The 17999-nt window shown below is 44.4% G+C and overlaps 1 protein-coding gene across 1 annotated transcript in view; it reads left to right on the plus strand.

Annotated features, from left to right (window-relative positions):
- The window catches only part of mlsl (malate synthase-like), a 149644-nt gene that overhangs the window by 104746 nt on the left and 26899 nt on the right, over positions 1–17999 (plus strand). The window contains 2 exon segments of the mRNA XM_034180985.1: positions 3336–3408; positions 3483–3550. Of these exon segments, the coding sequence (XP_034036876.1) occupies positions 3336–3408; positions 3483–3550 (141 nt within the window).

Below are 17999 nucleotides of genomic sequence, written 5' to 3' on the forward strand. Positions count from 1 at the left end.
GACAAAACCCCACAGAACCAACAAACCACGACAAGAGGCACGGTAAACAAAGCCCAATCCTGACATACGCTAGCCAGTGACGCACTGCACATTTCCACGGTCATTTCACTTTTGGTACATCTAAACGTTGGCATGGAGACAGACGTATGCCAGGTTTTTGTGCGTAAGCACGCTTTGTATATGAGGCCCAATATCTTTGGACGTGAGTGGAAGTCAGAGAACCTGGAAGGAACCCATTAAAACACAAGGAGAACATGCAAACTTCATACAGAAAGGACCAACTTTAATTGGAGTAGGTCGTCTTTAACTGCGACAGGTTGTCTTTAACTGTAGGTCATCTTTAACTGTAGTAGGCCTCCTTTAATTGGAGTAGGTTGTCTTTAAATGGAGTTGGTTGTCTTTAAAAGCAATGGGTTGGCTTTAACTTTAGGTCATCTTTAACTGTCGTAGGCCACCTTTAATTGGAGTAGGTCGTCTTTAACTGCAACAGGTTGTCTTTAACTGTTGGTCATCTTTAACTGTCGTAGGCCACCTTTAATTGCAGTAGGTTGTCATTAAATGGAGTTGGTTGTCTTTAAAAGCAATGGGTTGTCTTTAACTTTAGGTCATCTTTAACTGTAATAGGCCACCTTTAATTGGAGTAGGTCGTCTTTAACTATAGTAGGCCATCTTTAATTGGAGTAGGTCGTCTTTAACTGCGACAGGTTGTCTTTAACTGTAGGTTATCTTTAACTGTAGTAGACCACCTTTAATTGCAGTAGGTTGTCTTTAAATGGAGTTGGTTGTCTTTAAAAGCAATGGGTTGTCTTTAACTGTAGGTCATCTTTAACTGTAGGTCATCTTTAACTGTAGGTCATCTTTAACTGTAGTAGGCCATCTTTAATGGAGTAGGTTGTCTTTAAATGGAGTTGGTTGTCTTTAAAAGCAATTGGTTGTCTTTAACTTTAGATCATATTTAACTGTAATAGGCCATATCTGCGATAGGTTGTCTTTAATTGTAGGTCAGGGGTGGCCAAGTTCGGTCCTCGAGAGCCACATTCCTGACACTCTTAGCTGTATCCCTGCTCCAACACACCTGAATCCAATGAAAGACTCGTTAGCAGACTTTTAATGAGCCTTTCATTGGATTCAGGTGTGTTGGAGCAGGGATACAACTAAGAGTGTCAGGAATGTGGCTCTCGAGGACCGAACTTGGCCGCCCCTGTTGTAGGTCATCTTTAATTGGAGTAGGTTGTCTTTAACTGGTGTAGGTCCATCAGGACCAAAACCTCAAGACACAAAACAGCTTCTTTCCGTCTACAGCTAGACTTATAAATAATGCCAGAGACCCCCACTATCCCCCCCCCGCACCCACCCACTGCCACATGGTACCGATCCCTGCACTGAAAGGTACTGTACATCTGTACTCCAAGCGCCTGTTTTTGCACAGCCCCACTCCACTACATTTTATTTATTTAACAGTGAATATAGTTTTGTCTATTTGACTCTTTTACTTCTTACAAAGTGTTTCTTTTCTTATTGTTTATGCAGTGACAACACCAGAACAAATATGTGCAAACTTACTTGGCAATAAATTAAATTCTGATTAAGGGTCACGGGACGCTGGAGCCTATCCCAGCAGTCATAAGATGAGAGAGGCAGGGTCCACCCTGGACAGGACGCCAGTCTGTCACAGGAACACATATAGACAAAAACACATTCAACCTACAGACAATTTAGAGTCAACAATTGATCTCAATTTCAATGGGGGAGAAACTTGGAGGGAACCCACGTGAACACGGGGACAACATGCAACCTCCACACAGAAAGGACCAGGCAAGAAGCAACCCGTTGTCCTTCTTACTGTGAGGCAACACAGGCCACCTTAAAGAGCTCTAAAAGGTCAAACATTTCCAGCAATATCCATTATTAAATATCCAGCAACTAAAAACAAGGCGGTTTAAAGTGCCTCACATCAAAGATCACTAAAAAACAAAATACAAAACAAAAAACTGTTAAAACAATTACATTTGGAACAAAATGGAAATGGAGGTTGATTCTGCTCTTTTTCTCTCTGTCTGAGGTACGGATAGCGGGATGTTTACTGAACACAGGGTGCTGGACTGACACACTGCAGTCTGTGTTTGTAATGAATGTTGCCGTGGGAACAGGCCCACTGACGGCATGAGGACCGCTGGATGACACCTGCCTGTGGCATAACCGCCTGCATGGACTTCTCATCAAATACATATTCTTTTTTTATTGTGTCATGTTGTATTGATTTCATGTTTTTTGTTTCTTCAGGTTTGTAAAAACCTTGGAACTGTTAGAATGGCCTAAGCAGAGGGTCACCCCTCTGAGTCTGGTCTGCTTCAGGTTTCTTCCTCAGTATCATCAGAGGGAGTTTTATCTTGCCACTGTCACCTGTGTTCTTGCTCTAGGGGTTGGTAAGGTTAGACCTTACACGTGTGAAGCGTCTTGATGCACCTTTGTTGCGATTTGGCGCTACATAAAATGTAATTAATTGAATGTCTTCTTCATAAAGTCCTTATTTTTGAAAAATGACCACAATTAAATTAGACTTCACTAGTTTCATGTGAGGTCTGAGAGGTGCCCGTGTCACGGTTTAGTTCATCCAGCATGCTACACAACCATTTTGGCTCCTGGATGGCAACCACTCAGGCCCATAATAGGTTCATCCTCACCTTTACATACCCATCTATCCACTGCAGTTAGGTGACATGTGGGCGTAGCCTCAAGTGTGTTGGATCAAATCCAGTCAAAGGAGAATTCTGACATTTTTTAACCTGGGGCCAATTTTTAGATTGTTTGATGGGATGTCCTGCAGAAAGGACGATGGTCACATTTCTTGATGTGACATCCTCCCAAAAAGGACAATGGTTATTACACTTATTTGCGAGGCATCCTACATAAATGATGATGGTCACACATGTAGGTGGGGCATCTTACTAAAAAGGACGATGGTGTTAGCTCCCGGTGGGAACATCCCACCGGGAGCTAACACCACAACTCCATGTCACTTGTCACTTGTGGCAGACTCTATGTGGCCCGAGACCGCCTGTAACCACACCCCAACAACATTGCTCCTCCCACCTTCAGTGAGTATGACATCACTTCTTCTGCTGCTTCTGTAACTGTTGCACAAACAAGATGTCACAAGAAGCACATGAGTCAGCAGGAAGCTGGTTTGTTGATCCAGAAGGACACGTTTGTGTGAACACAGTGTAACATTTTATGTTCTGTTAAATATGTCAGAATATGACACGTATAAATGTCCCAGTAAAGTATTTGGTCACGATGAGGTGTGTGTCGTGTAATGTGATACTGTTCCTCAGGGAGGCGTCACCATCGATGGTCTGAGGTACAACGTTGCCGTCTCTGTACTGTTTATTGACAGCTGGCTGTCAGGTACGTCTGCTGAGATTTGCTGTGTTTCCTCGTGGACACAAGAGGTCTAAATGTGGACTCTGCCTCTTTTTCAGGTAAAGGACACTTCTTCTACAAAGGTCAGGTAGAAGATTCAGCCACAGCAGAGATCTCCAGATCACAGGTAGGTTTCAGTTCAGCATCCATAGACCATTACATGGTGCGACCCAACGCCACCGCAAGGACCAACAAAATACATCCTGCAAGATTCCATCTGCACAGTCCAGGTGTCTTCATCCTGAACTCTGAAATCCAGGAACAAAAACTGCTTCCTGCACGTCTCACTGTGCTGTCTGCACAAACGTCAGCTTTTATTACCTCTGACTAAATCAGAAGCTGCAGGTTTTACAACCTCAAGTCAGAAAACGTTAGGATGTATGGAAAATTATCATTTAAAAATTATGCAGTTATTTTAACATTTACTTGTCTTCTGTTTCATTGCAGATGGCATGAACTCTAAATATTGTGTGATTTATTTATTTATTTATTTCTGGTCAACTTTATTTCCACGTTGTAAGGTTGACACTTCATTGTTTTGAGTTCAGACGTTTTCTAATCCACTATGTGTTTCTGCTTCTGTCACAACATGCAACAACACAAACTAAAGAAATATCACCAATAGACTTTCCACTGATTTACAAGGTCCGACACAAAGCACTGGTGTCATGTGCTGCTGCATCCAATGCATTATTTGGGTCCTGGATGGCAACCATGCAGACATCCAGCTAATCCCCACTTCTAGTGCCTTCATTTCTGCTCAGAGGTCATAGGTAGGAAGGTTCATATCTCCAACCCATGAACTCCCTTGAACTCCACATTCTGTGAGTTCGCTCCAAACATCAAAGGGAAGTGAAAGATGAGGTATTAGTTATTTAGATTTCTACACAGTTCTGTCTGACAATCGCAGCAACACGGGGTGAAAAACCAGTGCATTCTGAGTGCCAGTCCCAAGCCTGGGTAATGAGAGTTGTGTTAACATTCTCGCTTTGGGGTCACCGGCTGTGCGTCAGTCATGACATGGTAACTGGCTGCATTGTGTTGCATGTCGAGCAGAAAATCAGTTTGTGCCTTCTGCGCCATCTGTTCTCTTCCATGAGGTCTCTTTGATGGACGGCATGTTGTTTTGTCACTTTGAGCTCAGGTGTGATGTCATTCACACTCATGACGTCCAACTTCTGGGCTAAATGAAATGCAGCAAAACCACCTGTCTGCCTCAGATGGCTGAAATATGGGCATGTCCTTGACCTTCCACACTGACACAGAAACACACCACATGGCCTAAAAATCATACCTGATTTTCTTTGACAATGGAATTTATGGATTCACCAAATAATAAAGATGGAGACAGATGAAGAAAACATCAGCTTCAGCTTCACTACTGCAGTCAAACGATTCTTGACAAAATGAAAAAAAATACTGCATAATACTTGTACTGATACTGATGCATGGGTCAGGGTTTTTAACACCTGCACCTCCCAGAACCATCATAAAAACTGATCAGTCTGTGGAGTGACTATATGATATCCCTGGACAATTATTTCACCAAAATATTAGATAATACGTGGTCATTCCATGCCAAATGGGTCAAATTTTAAAAATTCCCCACATGACGCCTTCCAGAAAAAAAAAAGAAAAAAATTGCACTTGTTCCCCTGCCAGAGAAATGGAAATACCCCAAGTTTTAATGAGCCAGCTCTAATACTTTAAACACAGGAGCAGTTTCAAAATCACAGCATTTTTGTTCTTATTTGAAAAAAGCTCTTTCTGGCCAACTTTGGAGAGCAATATAGCCTAGCCAAATTAAGTGAAACCCTTCAAACGTTCCGTTTTAGGTAAAAATCATACTGGAAAAGCCATATCTGGCATCAAAACAATGATATCTGGCTTCATTTTTTATCCAACTGTTCTTAAAAACTGCCAAAAATGGTATTTTTTCTAAACGAGGTCTGACTTTGAGCATGCACTGTGTCAAAATAAATTAATGCCAACTCTTTTCCTTACAGGCATAGACTCTCATGAATCAGTTACAACACCAGAATGTTTCATTTTTTTCATTTCAGCCAAAAGATATACTAAATTTCAAGTTTGGGCAAGAAATATTTCTATTTTATTTTTTACAATAGGCAATATTGTGTGAACAGCACAGGGTACCCAAATGATGATAATTTTCACAATTTCCCAGAAAAGGTCAGGCTATATTTAGAATTTCCCAGAAGGTGGGATTAACTGAACAGCCTAATTTCAACCTGGTTTCCCAGAAATAGGTCAAAGAATTTCTGGGAATTCTGACCATTGCCTAATCATATTCGCATCAATCATGGAGGTAAAATGTGCTCTAGGGTTGACTTTGCAAGATGTCATCCAAAGACATTGTGTAAGACAGTTCGCTTTCACAATTTTGTTGATGACAGTGATCAGAACAAAGTTGAGTCACTTCTCCCAGGGTTTTTACACTCATAACATGCGTACTGATGACAAATATTATTACAGTAGCTGATTGACTATTAGCCTTTTTGCCTGTGCTGTGTCTGCAGAAAACACGTTTTCCTGTAAATAACCCAAGAACATAGTTTTTGGACATGAGGCTTTGTTTGGTATACATGGTATACCTAGATTAAGAGCACTCTGTTTGCAAATATGTGCATTTTAAAGATTATGTAGGAAATATTACTTGTTCACTGTGTATTTAACTATTAAATAAATATAAGGAATGAATCATTCAGGTAAACCTTGAAAGTATTTTTAGATTACATGACATTGTATATCATGTGTTGTTGGATCTCTATTCATAAAAATTATAACTTTTCTGAAAAATTAAAAATATATTAATATTTCTTGCCCAAACTTGAAATTTAGTATATATAATCTTTAAATCCATATAATTGCATGGTTGAAATTTCCAATTTTTTATCAATTGCTCAACTGGTGATTTTTGTGGTCAATTATGGGGTATTTTTGCAAAAAATCGAAATGTGTAACTTCAGTTTTTCTCTTGCAAGCAAAATTTAAGCTGAAATGCAAAATTGAAACATTCTGGCATTGGAACTAGTTCATGAGAGTCTATGCCTGTAAAGAGAAGTGTGGGTATTTATCCATTTTGACCCAGTGCATGCTCAAAGTAAGACCTCGTTTAGAAAATATACCGTTTTGGCAGTTTTTAAGAACAGTTGGATAAAAAATGAAGCCAGATATCATTGTTTTGATGCCAGATATGACTTTTCCAGTATGATTTTGCCTAGGATACTACGTTTGAGGGGTTTCACTTAATTTGGCTAGGCTATATTGCTCTCCAAAGTTGGCCAGAATGTTATGTGTCGACGCGGGTTGAGAAGCGGACCTGCGTCTGACTGAACCCAGCGCTAAAATAACCAGAAAACGGTTCCAATAACAAAACAATTTATTTTCCCCCTTTTGTGCAATACTCGGTGTACAAACATAAAATGCGTCTGTCTGGCGGAGTGAAGGACGGCGCACTCTCCAGCGCCCAAAGGGATTGAAGCCCGGCGCCTCTGGACCCACGTTCACCGCCAAACACCCCCCAGGTGGACACGACAAACCAACTCTGTGAAGGATAGAAAAGGTGAGGTAAGTCAGCAGCTACAACTAATATCCTTCAAAGGCACACACTATCAGCAACACATTCAGGTCTCAATTTAAGCTTTATGTATATGAGCAGCTTCTCACAACAGGTGGAGGATCATCTGTCCGCACGCCACAGCCGTGAGAAGCAAGCTGCACAACTCTCATCAATATTCACATATACTGCGTAACAAAATACCAAATTACTGTTAACAATTATTCAGACAATCAAATCACCTCTGATGTGTGCTGACAGCATGTGTCCCTCACCCGTCCTCCTTCACAGGCACGATGTGTCAAACCCAGGCGCGGTCCTCAGCGTCTCACAAACGAACATCACAAGGTCGAGTTCCTGGCAATTCTGCTTGAATCACACATGGCTTAAATGCAGAACGCCATCTCATTATCTGCTTCAGCTGAAAGTCTTTAAGGTTGCACGTGAGCATCATCCACAGGTGCTGCATATCACGTTGATGAGGGTGAAGGACTCTTCTGCCAGCACCTTGTCCACAGACAATAAATCAGTTTGCATACCACCTGGAGAGCAAAGAAAAGAAAAGAACACCAAAATATCCAGCCAAACCCCCCCAACACACAACACAGAAAGTGCTTTTTTCAAATACAAACAAAATGTTGCAATTTTGAAACAGCTGCTGTGCCTAAAGTATTAGATCTGGCTCATTAAAACTTGGGGTATTTTTGTTTCTCTGGCTGGGGAGCAAGTGCAGTGCTTTTCACTTTTTTTGGAGGGGGTCATGTGGGGACCACTGGCTGACTTGTCATGGAATAACCCTACAGTAAAACTCGTTGGTTCGTTTTGTAATAAAGAACCCCTTATAAAAAATGAAATTGATGTATTCCTCAGTTTGAATTTATTGAAAGTCACGCTGAAAATTAGGCCTGGGTCCCCAGGGACCATCTTCTGAAAGACCTCGAACATGGCTGGCATAATGCTTTTATACAAGCCAGTGTAGGTGGTACAGTGGGTGGGTTTTAGTCTCACAAACGTAATCTTACCGGCTCCCCACAGACTGAGGGGAAGCGCCACCCCTTGTCTTCAACCAAGTCGTTTGGTACAACCCCAATTCCAATGAAGTTGGGACGTTGTGTAAAATGTAAATAAAAACAGAAAACAATGATTTGAAAATCCTCTTCAACCTATATTCTATTAAACACACCACAAAGACAAGATATTTAATGTTCAAAGTGATAAACTTTATTGTTTTTTGTTGCAAATATTTGCTCATTTTGAAATGGATGCCTGCAGCATGTTTCAAAAAAGCTGGGAAAGTGGTATGTTTACCACTGTGTTACATCACCTTTACTTCTAACAACACTCAATAAGCGTTTGGGAACTGAGGACACTAATTGTGAGTGTCACGATTGGGTATAAAAGAGGCATCCCCAAAGATGGGGCGAGGATCACCACTTTGTGAACAGCTGTGTGAAAAAATAGTCCAACAGTTTAAGAATTTAGGGATTTAGGGATTCCATCATCTACAGTCCATAACATAATCAGAAGATTCAGAGAATCTGGAGAACTTTCTACAAGTAAGTGGCAAGTCTGAAAACCAGCATTGAATGCCCGTGACCTTCGATCCCTGCATTAAAAACCGACATCATTGTGTAAAGGATCTTACCGCGTGGGCTCAGGAACACTTCAGAAAACCATTGTCAGTTAATACAGTTCGTTGCTACATCTACAAGTGCAAGTTAAAACTCTACCATGCATAGCAAAAGCCATACATCAACAAGATGGCGCTGCCAATGCAGCTGCTTGTTACTTCAGCTCTGCCCCCTCTTTTCCTACTTTCGCTATTTTTAATACTTTTTAATAGTGCTTTATTGACTTTATTTGCAGTAGGTGGTACCCTGTGCAAGTGTGCACATGGGAAACCCACTTTTGTAACTCTTATGATTAGTTTTCTGCTCCTTTAAGCATTATTTTAGGCAGCGCGGGGAAATCCCTTTCTCTGCGGCCCTGGACATCCCATTGTTTACAGCTGGGATCAGCTGCTTGGACTAAGAGACTATACAGTGGGCCGGGTCCCCACTATGCTGAGCACCTGGACATACCTGCGGACATACGGAGGAGACGGAGAGGCTGCAGGGGCAGATGGACGAAGTGGAGATGGACATATATTCTGTCTGTGGTCATGGGGAATGGAAGGTCTCTCTGCAACAAGACCAAAGAGCTAGCAGCAGTAACCCGTTTCCAGAGGCTGCATAAAGGTTGCAGTCTCATGTGCTTCACGGAGACGTGGTTGGATGAACATGTACCGGACTCGGTCATTAACATGGACGGCTTCACACTCATCCGTGCAGACAGGATGTTGGTGGAGAGCGGGAAGAAAAGAGGAGGGGAACTCGCTGTTTATGTGAGTGAGAGATGGTGCAGCACAGCTCATGTTCACGTGAAGGATCCAATCTGCTCCTTGCATGTGGAGCTACTCACGGTGAGCATGATGCCGTACTATCTCCCACGGGAGTTTGGAAGTGTGATTAAGCGCTGCACGTATATTCCTCCCTCTGCAGATGCCACCGCTGCCTGTGAGCAGACACAACACCCCCGCGCCCTATTCCTCATCACCAGGGATTTTAACCACACCTCCCTCCACACCTCCCTCCCACCACCCTCCCCACGTTCACCCAGTATGTCACGTGTAAAACCAGGGACAATAGAATACTACACCTTTTTTATGCTAATGCACAATCTTGTCTACTTCCTCCCCCAATACACACCCAGGGTGAGAGGAAAGCCAGTGCAGAAAAGGTCAGTGAAACTCTGGACTGAAGAGGCCACTGAGAGGCTGAGGGACTGTTTCAGAACCACAGACTGGAGCATGTTTTAAAACTCTTATGGTGAAGACATCAACGGCCTGACCCAGTGTGTCACTGACGACATGAACTTCTGTGTGGAGAGCACTGTGCTCACCCGGAGGGTACGGTGCTTTCCCAACAACCACCCCTGGATGATCCCTGAGCTGAAGGTCCTGATGAACCAGAAGAAGAGGGCTTTCAACTCGGGAGACAGAGAGGAGCAGCATAGAGTCCAACGGGAACTCCAGTGGAAGATCTGGGCAGCCAAGAAGGAATATGGAAGGAAGATGGAGGAGCAGCTAGCCCGGAACAATGTCAGGGATGTGTGGAGAGGCCTTAAGAGTGCCTCTGGATTTGGGCAGGGTGCCAGCAGGACTGCAGATGGAGATTCTCGGTTTGCAGAGGAGCTAAACAGTTACTTTAACCGTTTTGGCTCCTCCACACCTGCCCCCCTGCCTGCTCCCGGCTCTCCACACGTCTCCAGCAGCCAGCCCTCCAGTCCCTCTGACCCCCCACCTTCTTCCCCCTGGTCACCTCCACTGCACCTCAGACTTTGTCCCTCCTCCCCCTGGACTGTATTCAGCACCAGCCCACCTCAGCTCACACCTCAGCTCCCCCCTCACTGTGACTCTGACTGAGGTGAGAGGCCAGCTCCTGCGGCTGAAGCAGAGGAAAGCAGCAGGACCTGATGGGATCTCCCCGAGGCTGCTGAGGACCTGTGCAAATGAGCTCTGTGAGGTCCTCAGCTACATCTTCAACAAGAGCCTCAGCCTGGGGGTGGTCCCCACCCTGTGGAAGACCTCCTGTGTGATCCCGGTTCCCAAAACACAGCATGCCAAGAAACCAGCTCACTCCCACCTCCCACCTCGTGAAGACCAGGGAACAGCTCATCCTGTCTCACCTCCGCACCATGGTGAGCGACATCCTGGACCCACTGCAGTTCGCCTACAGGCCCAACATCGGGGTAGATGACGCTGCAGCGGGCGCTCACCCACCTGGAGACCGGCGGGAGCACTGTGAGAGTCATGTTCTTTGATTTCTCCAGCGCTTTCAACACCATCAGACCGGTGCTGCTGCGGGGGAAGCTGGAGGACGCAGGTGTGGATGGACATCTCACCGCCTGGACCATCGACTACCTCACTGACTGCCCGCAGTACATGCGGCTGCGCCGCTGTCAGTCTGAGGTGGTAAGGTGCAGCACCGCCTTTACTCTTTACCCTTTACACCTCAGACTTCACCTACAACACAGACAGCTGCCACCTCCAGAGGTTCTCTGATGACGCTGCCATTGTGGGTCGTGTGTCTGAGGGGAACGAGCTGGAGTACCGATCGGTCATCACTGACTTCGTGGACTGGTGTGAGCGCAAACACTTGTGTCTCAACACCAGTAAGACAGAAGGAGATGGTGATTGAGTTCAGGAGGAAACCACCACCTCACCCACCGGTGAACATCCAGGGGGAGGACATAGAGACTGTGGACAGTTTCAAATACCTGGGTGTTCACCTCAAGAACAAATTGGACTGGACTCACAACACTAATGCCCTGTACAAGAAAGGACAGAGTTGCCTCCACCTCCTGAGGAGACTGAGATCCTTGGAGTGAGCAGGCCTCTGCTTAAGACCTTCTATGACTCTGTTGTAGCCTCTGCTCTCCTCTATGCTGTCGTCTGTTGGGCCCCGGGCAGCACAGAGCGGGAGATAAAGAGACTGAACAAGCTGGTCAGGAAGTCCATCTCTGTCCTGGGCTGTCCTCTGGACTCTCTGGAGGAGGTGGCTGAGAGGAGGGTGTTAGCCAAGTTCAAATCCATCATGGACAACTCCTCTCACCCTCTGCACCGGACTGCAGACTGTAGTGGAGCTGAGCAGCTTCTTCAGTGACAGACTGAGGCACCCTCAGTGCAAGAAGGAACGATACCGCAGGTCGTTCCTCCCTGCTGCTGTCAGACTGTACAATACTGTGAAATACTGTGAAATAACCACATGCAATAATATGTCCACAAATCACGTGCAATAACATCTCATTTACAAATCCCAGCACTAGTGTCACCTTATCACATCTAAATTCCACTTCCACTTCACATATTGTAAAGAAGATGCTCCTATCTTTTTTCAATTCCAATCATGTTTATAAATGCATATATATATATATATATATATATATATACACACAGTAGTGTTCAGAATAAGAGTAGTGCTATGTGACTAAAAAGATTAATCCAGGTTTTGAGTATATTTCTTATTGTTACATGGGGAACAAGGTACCAGTAGATTCAGTAGATTCTCACAAATCCAACAAGACCAAGCATTCATGATATGCACACTCTTAAGGCTATGAAATTGGGCTATTAGTAAAAAAAAGTAGAAAAGGGGGTGTTCACAATAATAGCAGTGTGGCATTCAGTCAGTGTGTTTGTCAATTTTGTGGAACAAACAGGTGTGAATCAGGTGTCCCCTATTCAAGGATGAAGCCAGCACCTGTTGAACATGCTTTTCTCTTTGAAAGCCTGAGAAAAATGGGACGTTTAAGACATTGTTCAGAAGAACAGTGTAGTCTGATTAAAAAGTTGATTGGAGAGGGGAAAACTTATACGCAGGTGCAAAAAATATAGGCTGTTCATCTACAATGATCTCCAATGCTTTAAAATGGACAAAAAACCAGAGACGCGTGGAAGAAAACAGAAAACAACCACCAAAATGGATAGAAGAATAACCAGAATGGCAAAGGCTCACCCACTGATCAGCTCCAGGATGATCAAAGACAGTCTGGAGTTACCTGTAAGTGCTGTTGTTGTGTGGGCTGCCCGAAGAGGAGGTACTGCTGGCCAACGCCAGAGGGCGCCCTGCCTGTTGTCGGGTTTCAGGCACCAGACGGCGCAGTCACCACCCAGGAGCCAGGACTAACAGCTGTCAGAAATCATCTCATCACCATCCCATCCCATAAAAGACTGGAGGAGACACCACATCTCTGCCGAGATATCAGTTTACCACTCAGGTAAAACTCTCAGCCGTGTCTGTGCTCAACGCACTGCTCATTGTCTTTCTTTGAAACCTTTGCAGATGGACCTGTTATCTTCAAATCAGCTGGAGCTGGGTTTTGGACGTTTGAAGAGTGACGGACTTCACTCCTTTTTCCAAAACCAGAGAAGTAACAGTCGGTCTCTGCACGTTTCTGTGTTTTTGTGTTGGAGGTGGAGATTCTCCCACAAACGGAATTGAACTGAGTTGCTGATTGTTCTGCTGGGTGTGCACACACCCACCATTAACCTGTCTTCTGTTCCTGCCAGCAGTACCGGATCTGACAGCTGAAGTAGAGGCCACCTGGGGACTCGGGACTTGGCGGCTTCAGTATAGTGCAGGTCTTTGTTGGCGGCGGAACCTTGTGGGCCCCGGCTCTTCTCTGGATAGGCGTCTCCCACCCTCGGACCTGCCCACACATTACCTGTTGAATTTTGTAATTGACTGTCTAAAAGCTGTATTCGACCTGTTGTGCACATTTGCCACAATAAATTGTATTTATTTAACTATCTATTGACCATTCATTTGCGCCCCCTGTTGTGGGTCCGTGTCATTACACTTTCCCAACAGCTGTGACAGTTAGAAGACGCCTGTGTAAAGCTAATTTATTTGCAAGAATCTCCCGCAAAGTCCCTCTGTTAAATAAAAGACATGTGCAGAAGAGGCTGCAATTTACCAAAGAACACATCAACTGGCCTAAAGAGAAATGGAGGAATATTTTGTGGACTGATGAGAGTAAATTTGTTCTTTCTGGGTCCAAGGGCCACACACAGTTTGTGAGACGACCCCCAAACTCTGAATTCAAGCCACAGTTCACAGTGGAGACAGTGAAGCATGGTGGTGCAAGCATCATGATATGGGCATGTTTCTCCTACTATGATGTTGGGCCTATATATCGCATACCAGGTATCATGGATCAGTTTGGATATGTCATAATACTTGAAGAGGTCATGTTGCCTCATGCTGAAGAGGACATGCCCTTGAAATGGGTGTTTCAACAAGACAATGACCCCAAGCACACTAGTAAACCAGCAAAATCTTGCTTCCAAACCAACAAAATTAATGCCTCGCAGATGTGAAGAAATCATGAAAAACTGTGGTTATACAACTAAATACTAGTTTAGTGATTCACAGGATTGCTAAAAAAGCAGTTTCAACATAATAGTTTTGAGTTTGTAGCTTCAACAGCAGATGCTACTATTATTGTGAACACCCCCTTTTCTACTTTTTTTTACTAATAGCCCAATTTCATAGCCTTAAGAGTGTGTATATGCTTGGTCTTGTTGGATTTGTGAGAATCTACTGCAGTGGTGCCCAAACTATTCCAGAAAGGGCCAAGAGGGTGCAGGTTTTCTTTGCAGCCACTGACTCCAGCAGGTGATTTCACTGATGAACTCATCCCACCTGTTCAAAGGGATGTTAATCAGTAAAATCACCTGCTGGAGTCAGTGGCTGCAAAGAAAACCTGCACCCTCTTGGCCCTTTCTGGAATAGTTTGGGCACCACTGATCTACTGAATCTACTGGTACCTTGTTTCCAATGTAACAATAAGAAATATACTCAAAACCTGGATTAATCTTTTTAGTCACATAGCACTATTATTATTCTGAACACAACTGTATATATATATATATATATATATATATATATTCTATTTCTACCTTATTTTCTTATTTTATTGTATTGTTACAAGTATTATTATTGCTTATCCTTGCACATGCTGTTTGATGCACATTTTCCTGTACTTGCACCCATCTTGTGTGTTTTTTAAGAGCTGACGTAACGTGATTTTCTCCACCGTGAGATCAATAAAGTCTTATCAACATCCAGAAATGCTGCCGCCTTCTCTGGGCCCGAGCTCATTTGAAATGGACAGATACAAAGTGGAAAAGTGTACTGTGGTCTGATGAGTCCACATTTCAAATTGTTTTTTGAAATCATGGATGTCGTGTCCTCAAGACAAAAGAGGAAAAATCTTCGTAGGAAAAGAGTGTGGGTACTAGACTGGCCTGCCTGCAGTCCATGCAGTCCTGCCCATTGAAAATGTGTGGTGCATTATGAAATGTAAAATACGACAATGGAGACCCCGGACTGTTGAACAACTGAAGTCAAGCAAGAATGGGAAAGAATTCCACCTACAAATCTTCAACAATTAGTGTCCTCAGTTCTCCAGATTCTCTGAATCTTCCAAACACTGGAATGGCAAGTAATGCAATTTCTTGAAAGCAAAGAGATAAGAATTCATCCAAACAGTGTTGCAGCATGCCCTATACTTCCTCGCCAGAACAGCAAGACAAAATCAGCAATTGTGGTTCGTTTTGTGAATCGAAAGCATAAAATTGACCTGTTGACACAAGCAAAATATCTGAAAGGAACTGGTGTGTACATAAATGAACATCTAACAAAAAAGAATGCGGAAATTGCCAGACAGGCAAGGTTCCTGAGAAAACTTTACAAAATTCAAGCAACATGGAAAAGAAACTGCAAAGTAATGATCCGACTGAAGGGAACACCAGAGGAAGCAAAGGTGATTGTGATAAGAGAACTAAAAGAACTTGAACAATATAAATGAGAACATGCTCAGTATTCAGGGAGTATCATTGACAAGAACTCTGTGTTTGATAGAGCGTGATACTTACACTAAAACATGGTCACATAGCATAGTAGAGGATTTAGATGACAAGATATACAACATAGATAGGGATACAGATCACAATTTATCAATCCTTGAAAGTAACAACTGTGATTATTATACTGAGGAGCAGTTTATGAATAAGATATGATGAAGGGTAACCTATCCTTTATTCACTTTAATAGCAGAAGTTTAAATTGTAATTTATCTAAAATAGATTACTAGATTAAAGACAGTTTTACTATAATTGCTGTGTCTGAAACCTGGATAAAGAATGATGAGTTAGAAGAAGTTCAGATCGAAGGATATGATTTATATAATGTAAATAGAAAAAATAAAAGCAGCTTTGTATATCAACTCATCCTTGAGGTGCAAAGTCGTTAGCAATATGACATCAGTGGTTGATAATATAATGGAAATTATAACTGTGGAAATAGTAAATGAGAAATCAAAAAATGTACTTGTGAGCTGTGTCTATAGAGCACCAGGAACTAATGTAGAGTCATTCACTGACATTATAACAGAACTGTTTGAGCAAAACCAAGCCAAAGAAGTGTTTTTGTGTGGTGATTTCAACATCGATATGGATAATCCTAGTGGACTTCACTCTTTTGATGTTTTTACTGATACAATGTTTAGTTTGGGTCTATTTCCAATGATATCAAAACCAACAAGAATCACATCTCAGAGTGAGACTATAATTGACAATATATTTACTAATATAATCGTTGGAAAAGTAGTGAGCGGAATCTTAATAACGGATGTGAGTGATCACTTACCTTCCATCTATCCATCCATTTTCTTCCGCTTTATCCGGAGTCGGGTCGTGGGGGCAGCAGCTCAAGCAAAGCCGCCCAGCCCTCCCGATCCACACACACCTCCCCCAGCTCCTCTGACGGAACCCCAAGGTGTTCCCAAGCCAGCAGAGAGATGTAGTCCCTCCAGCGTGTCCTGGATCTTCCCCTGGGCCTCCTCCCAATGGGACGTGCCCGGAACACCTCTCCAGCGAGGCATCCAGGGGGCATCCGGAAAAGATGCCCGAGCCACCTCAACTGACTCCTTTCGATGTGGAGGAGCAGCGGCTCGACTCCGAGCTCCTCCCAAGTGACCGAGCTCCTCACCCTATCTCTAAAGGAGCGCCCAGCCACCCTGCGAAGGAAACTCATCTCGGCCGCTTGTACTTGCGATCTCGTTCTTTCGGTCATGAGCCAAATCTCATGACCATAGGTGAGGATCGGAACGTAGCTCGATCGGTAAATCAAGAGCTTTGCCCCCCTACTCAGCTCTCTCTTTACCATGACGGTCCGATACAGTGACCGCATCACTGCAGATGCTGCACCGATCCGTCTATCAATCTCACGCTCCATCCGTCCTTCACTCGTGAACAAGACCCCAAGATACTTAAACTCCTCCACTTGAGGCAAGGACACTCCACCAACCTGAAGAGGGCAAAGCACCTTTTTCCGGTCGAGAACCATGCCCTCAGATTTGGAGGTGCTGATTTTCATCCCGGACGCTTCACACTCAGCTGCAAACCGCCCCAGTGCACGCTGAAGGTCCTGATTCGACGAAACCAACAGAACCACATCATCCGCAAACAGCAGAGATGAGATTCTGTGGTTCCCAAACCAGACCCCCTCTACACCCTGGCTGCGCCTAGAAATTCTGTCCATAAAAATAATGAACAGAACCGGTGACAAAGGGCAGCCCTGGGGGAGGCCAACATGCACTGGAAACAGATTTGACTTACTACCGGCAATGCGAACCAAGCTCCTGCCGCGGTCGTACAGGGACCGGATAGCCCTTAGCAAAGGACCCCGTACTCGCGGAGCACCCCCCACAGGGTGCCCCGAGGGACACTGTTGAACGTCTTCTCCAGATCCACAAAACACATGTGGACTGGTTGGGCGAACTCTCAAGCACCCGATGGAGCATGTAGAGTTGGTCCAGTGTGCCGCGACCAGGACAAAAACCACACTGCTCCTCCTGAATCCAAGGTTCGACCATCGGTCGAATTCTCCTCTCCAGTACTCTGGAATAGACCTTACCGGGGAGGCTGAGGAGTGTGATCCACCTATAGTTGGAACACACCCTCCGGTCCCCCTTGTTAAACAGAGGGACCACCACCCCCGTCTGCCAATCCAGAGGCACTGACCCGATCGCGATGTTGCGGAGGTGTGTCAGACAAGACAGTCCCACAACATCCAGAGACTTAAGGTACTCAGGACAGACTTCATCCACCCAAGGAGCCTTGCCACCGAGGAGCTTTCTAACCACCTCGGTGACTTCGGCCTGGGTAATGGATGAGTCTGCCTCTGAGTCCCCAGTCTCTGCTTCCTCTTTGGAAGACGTGATTCTGGGATTGAGGAGATCCTCGAAGTATTCCTTCCACCGCCCGACAACATCCCCAGTCAGGGTCAACAGCTCCCCACCCACACCGTAAACAATGCTGGCGGAGAGCTGCTTCCGCCTCCTGAGGCGTCGGACGGTTTGCCAGAATCTCTTCGAGGCCGACCGATAGTCCTCC

This window comes from Thalassophryne amazonica, chromosome 11 (genome assembly GCF_902500255.1).
Source record: "Thalassophryne amazonica chromosome 11, fThaAma1.1, whole genome shotgun sequence".
NCBI classification, from domain to species: domain Eukaryota; kingdom Metazoa; phylum Chordata; class Actinopteri; order Batrachoidiformes; family Batrachoididae; genus Thalassophryne; species Thalassophryne amazonica.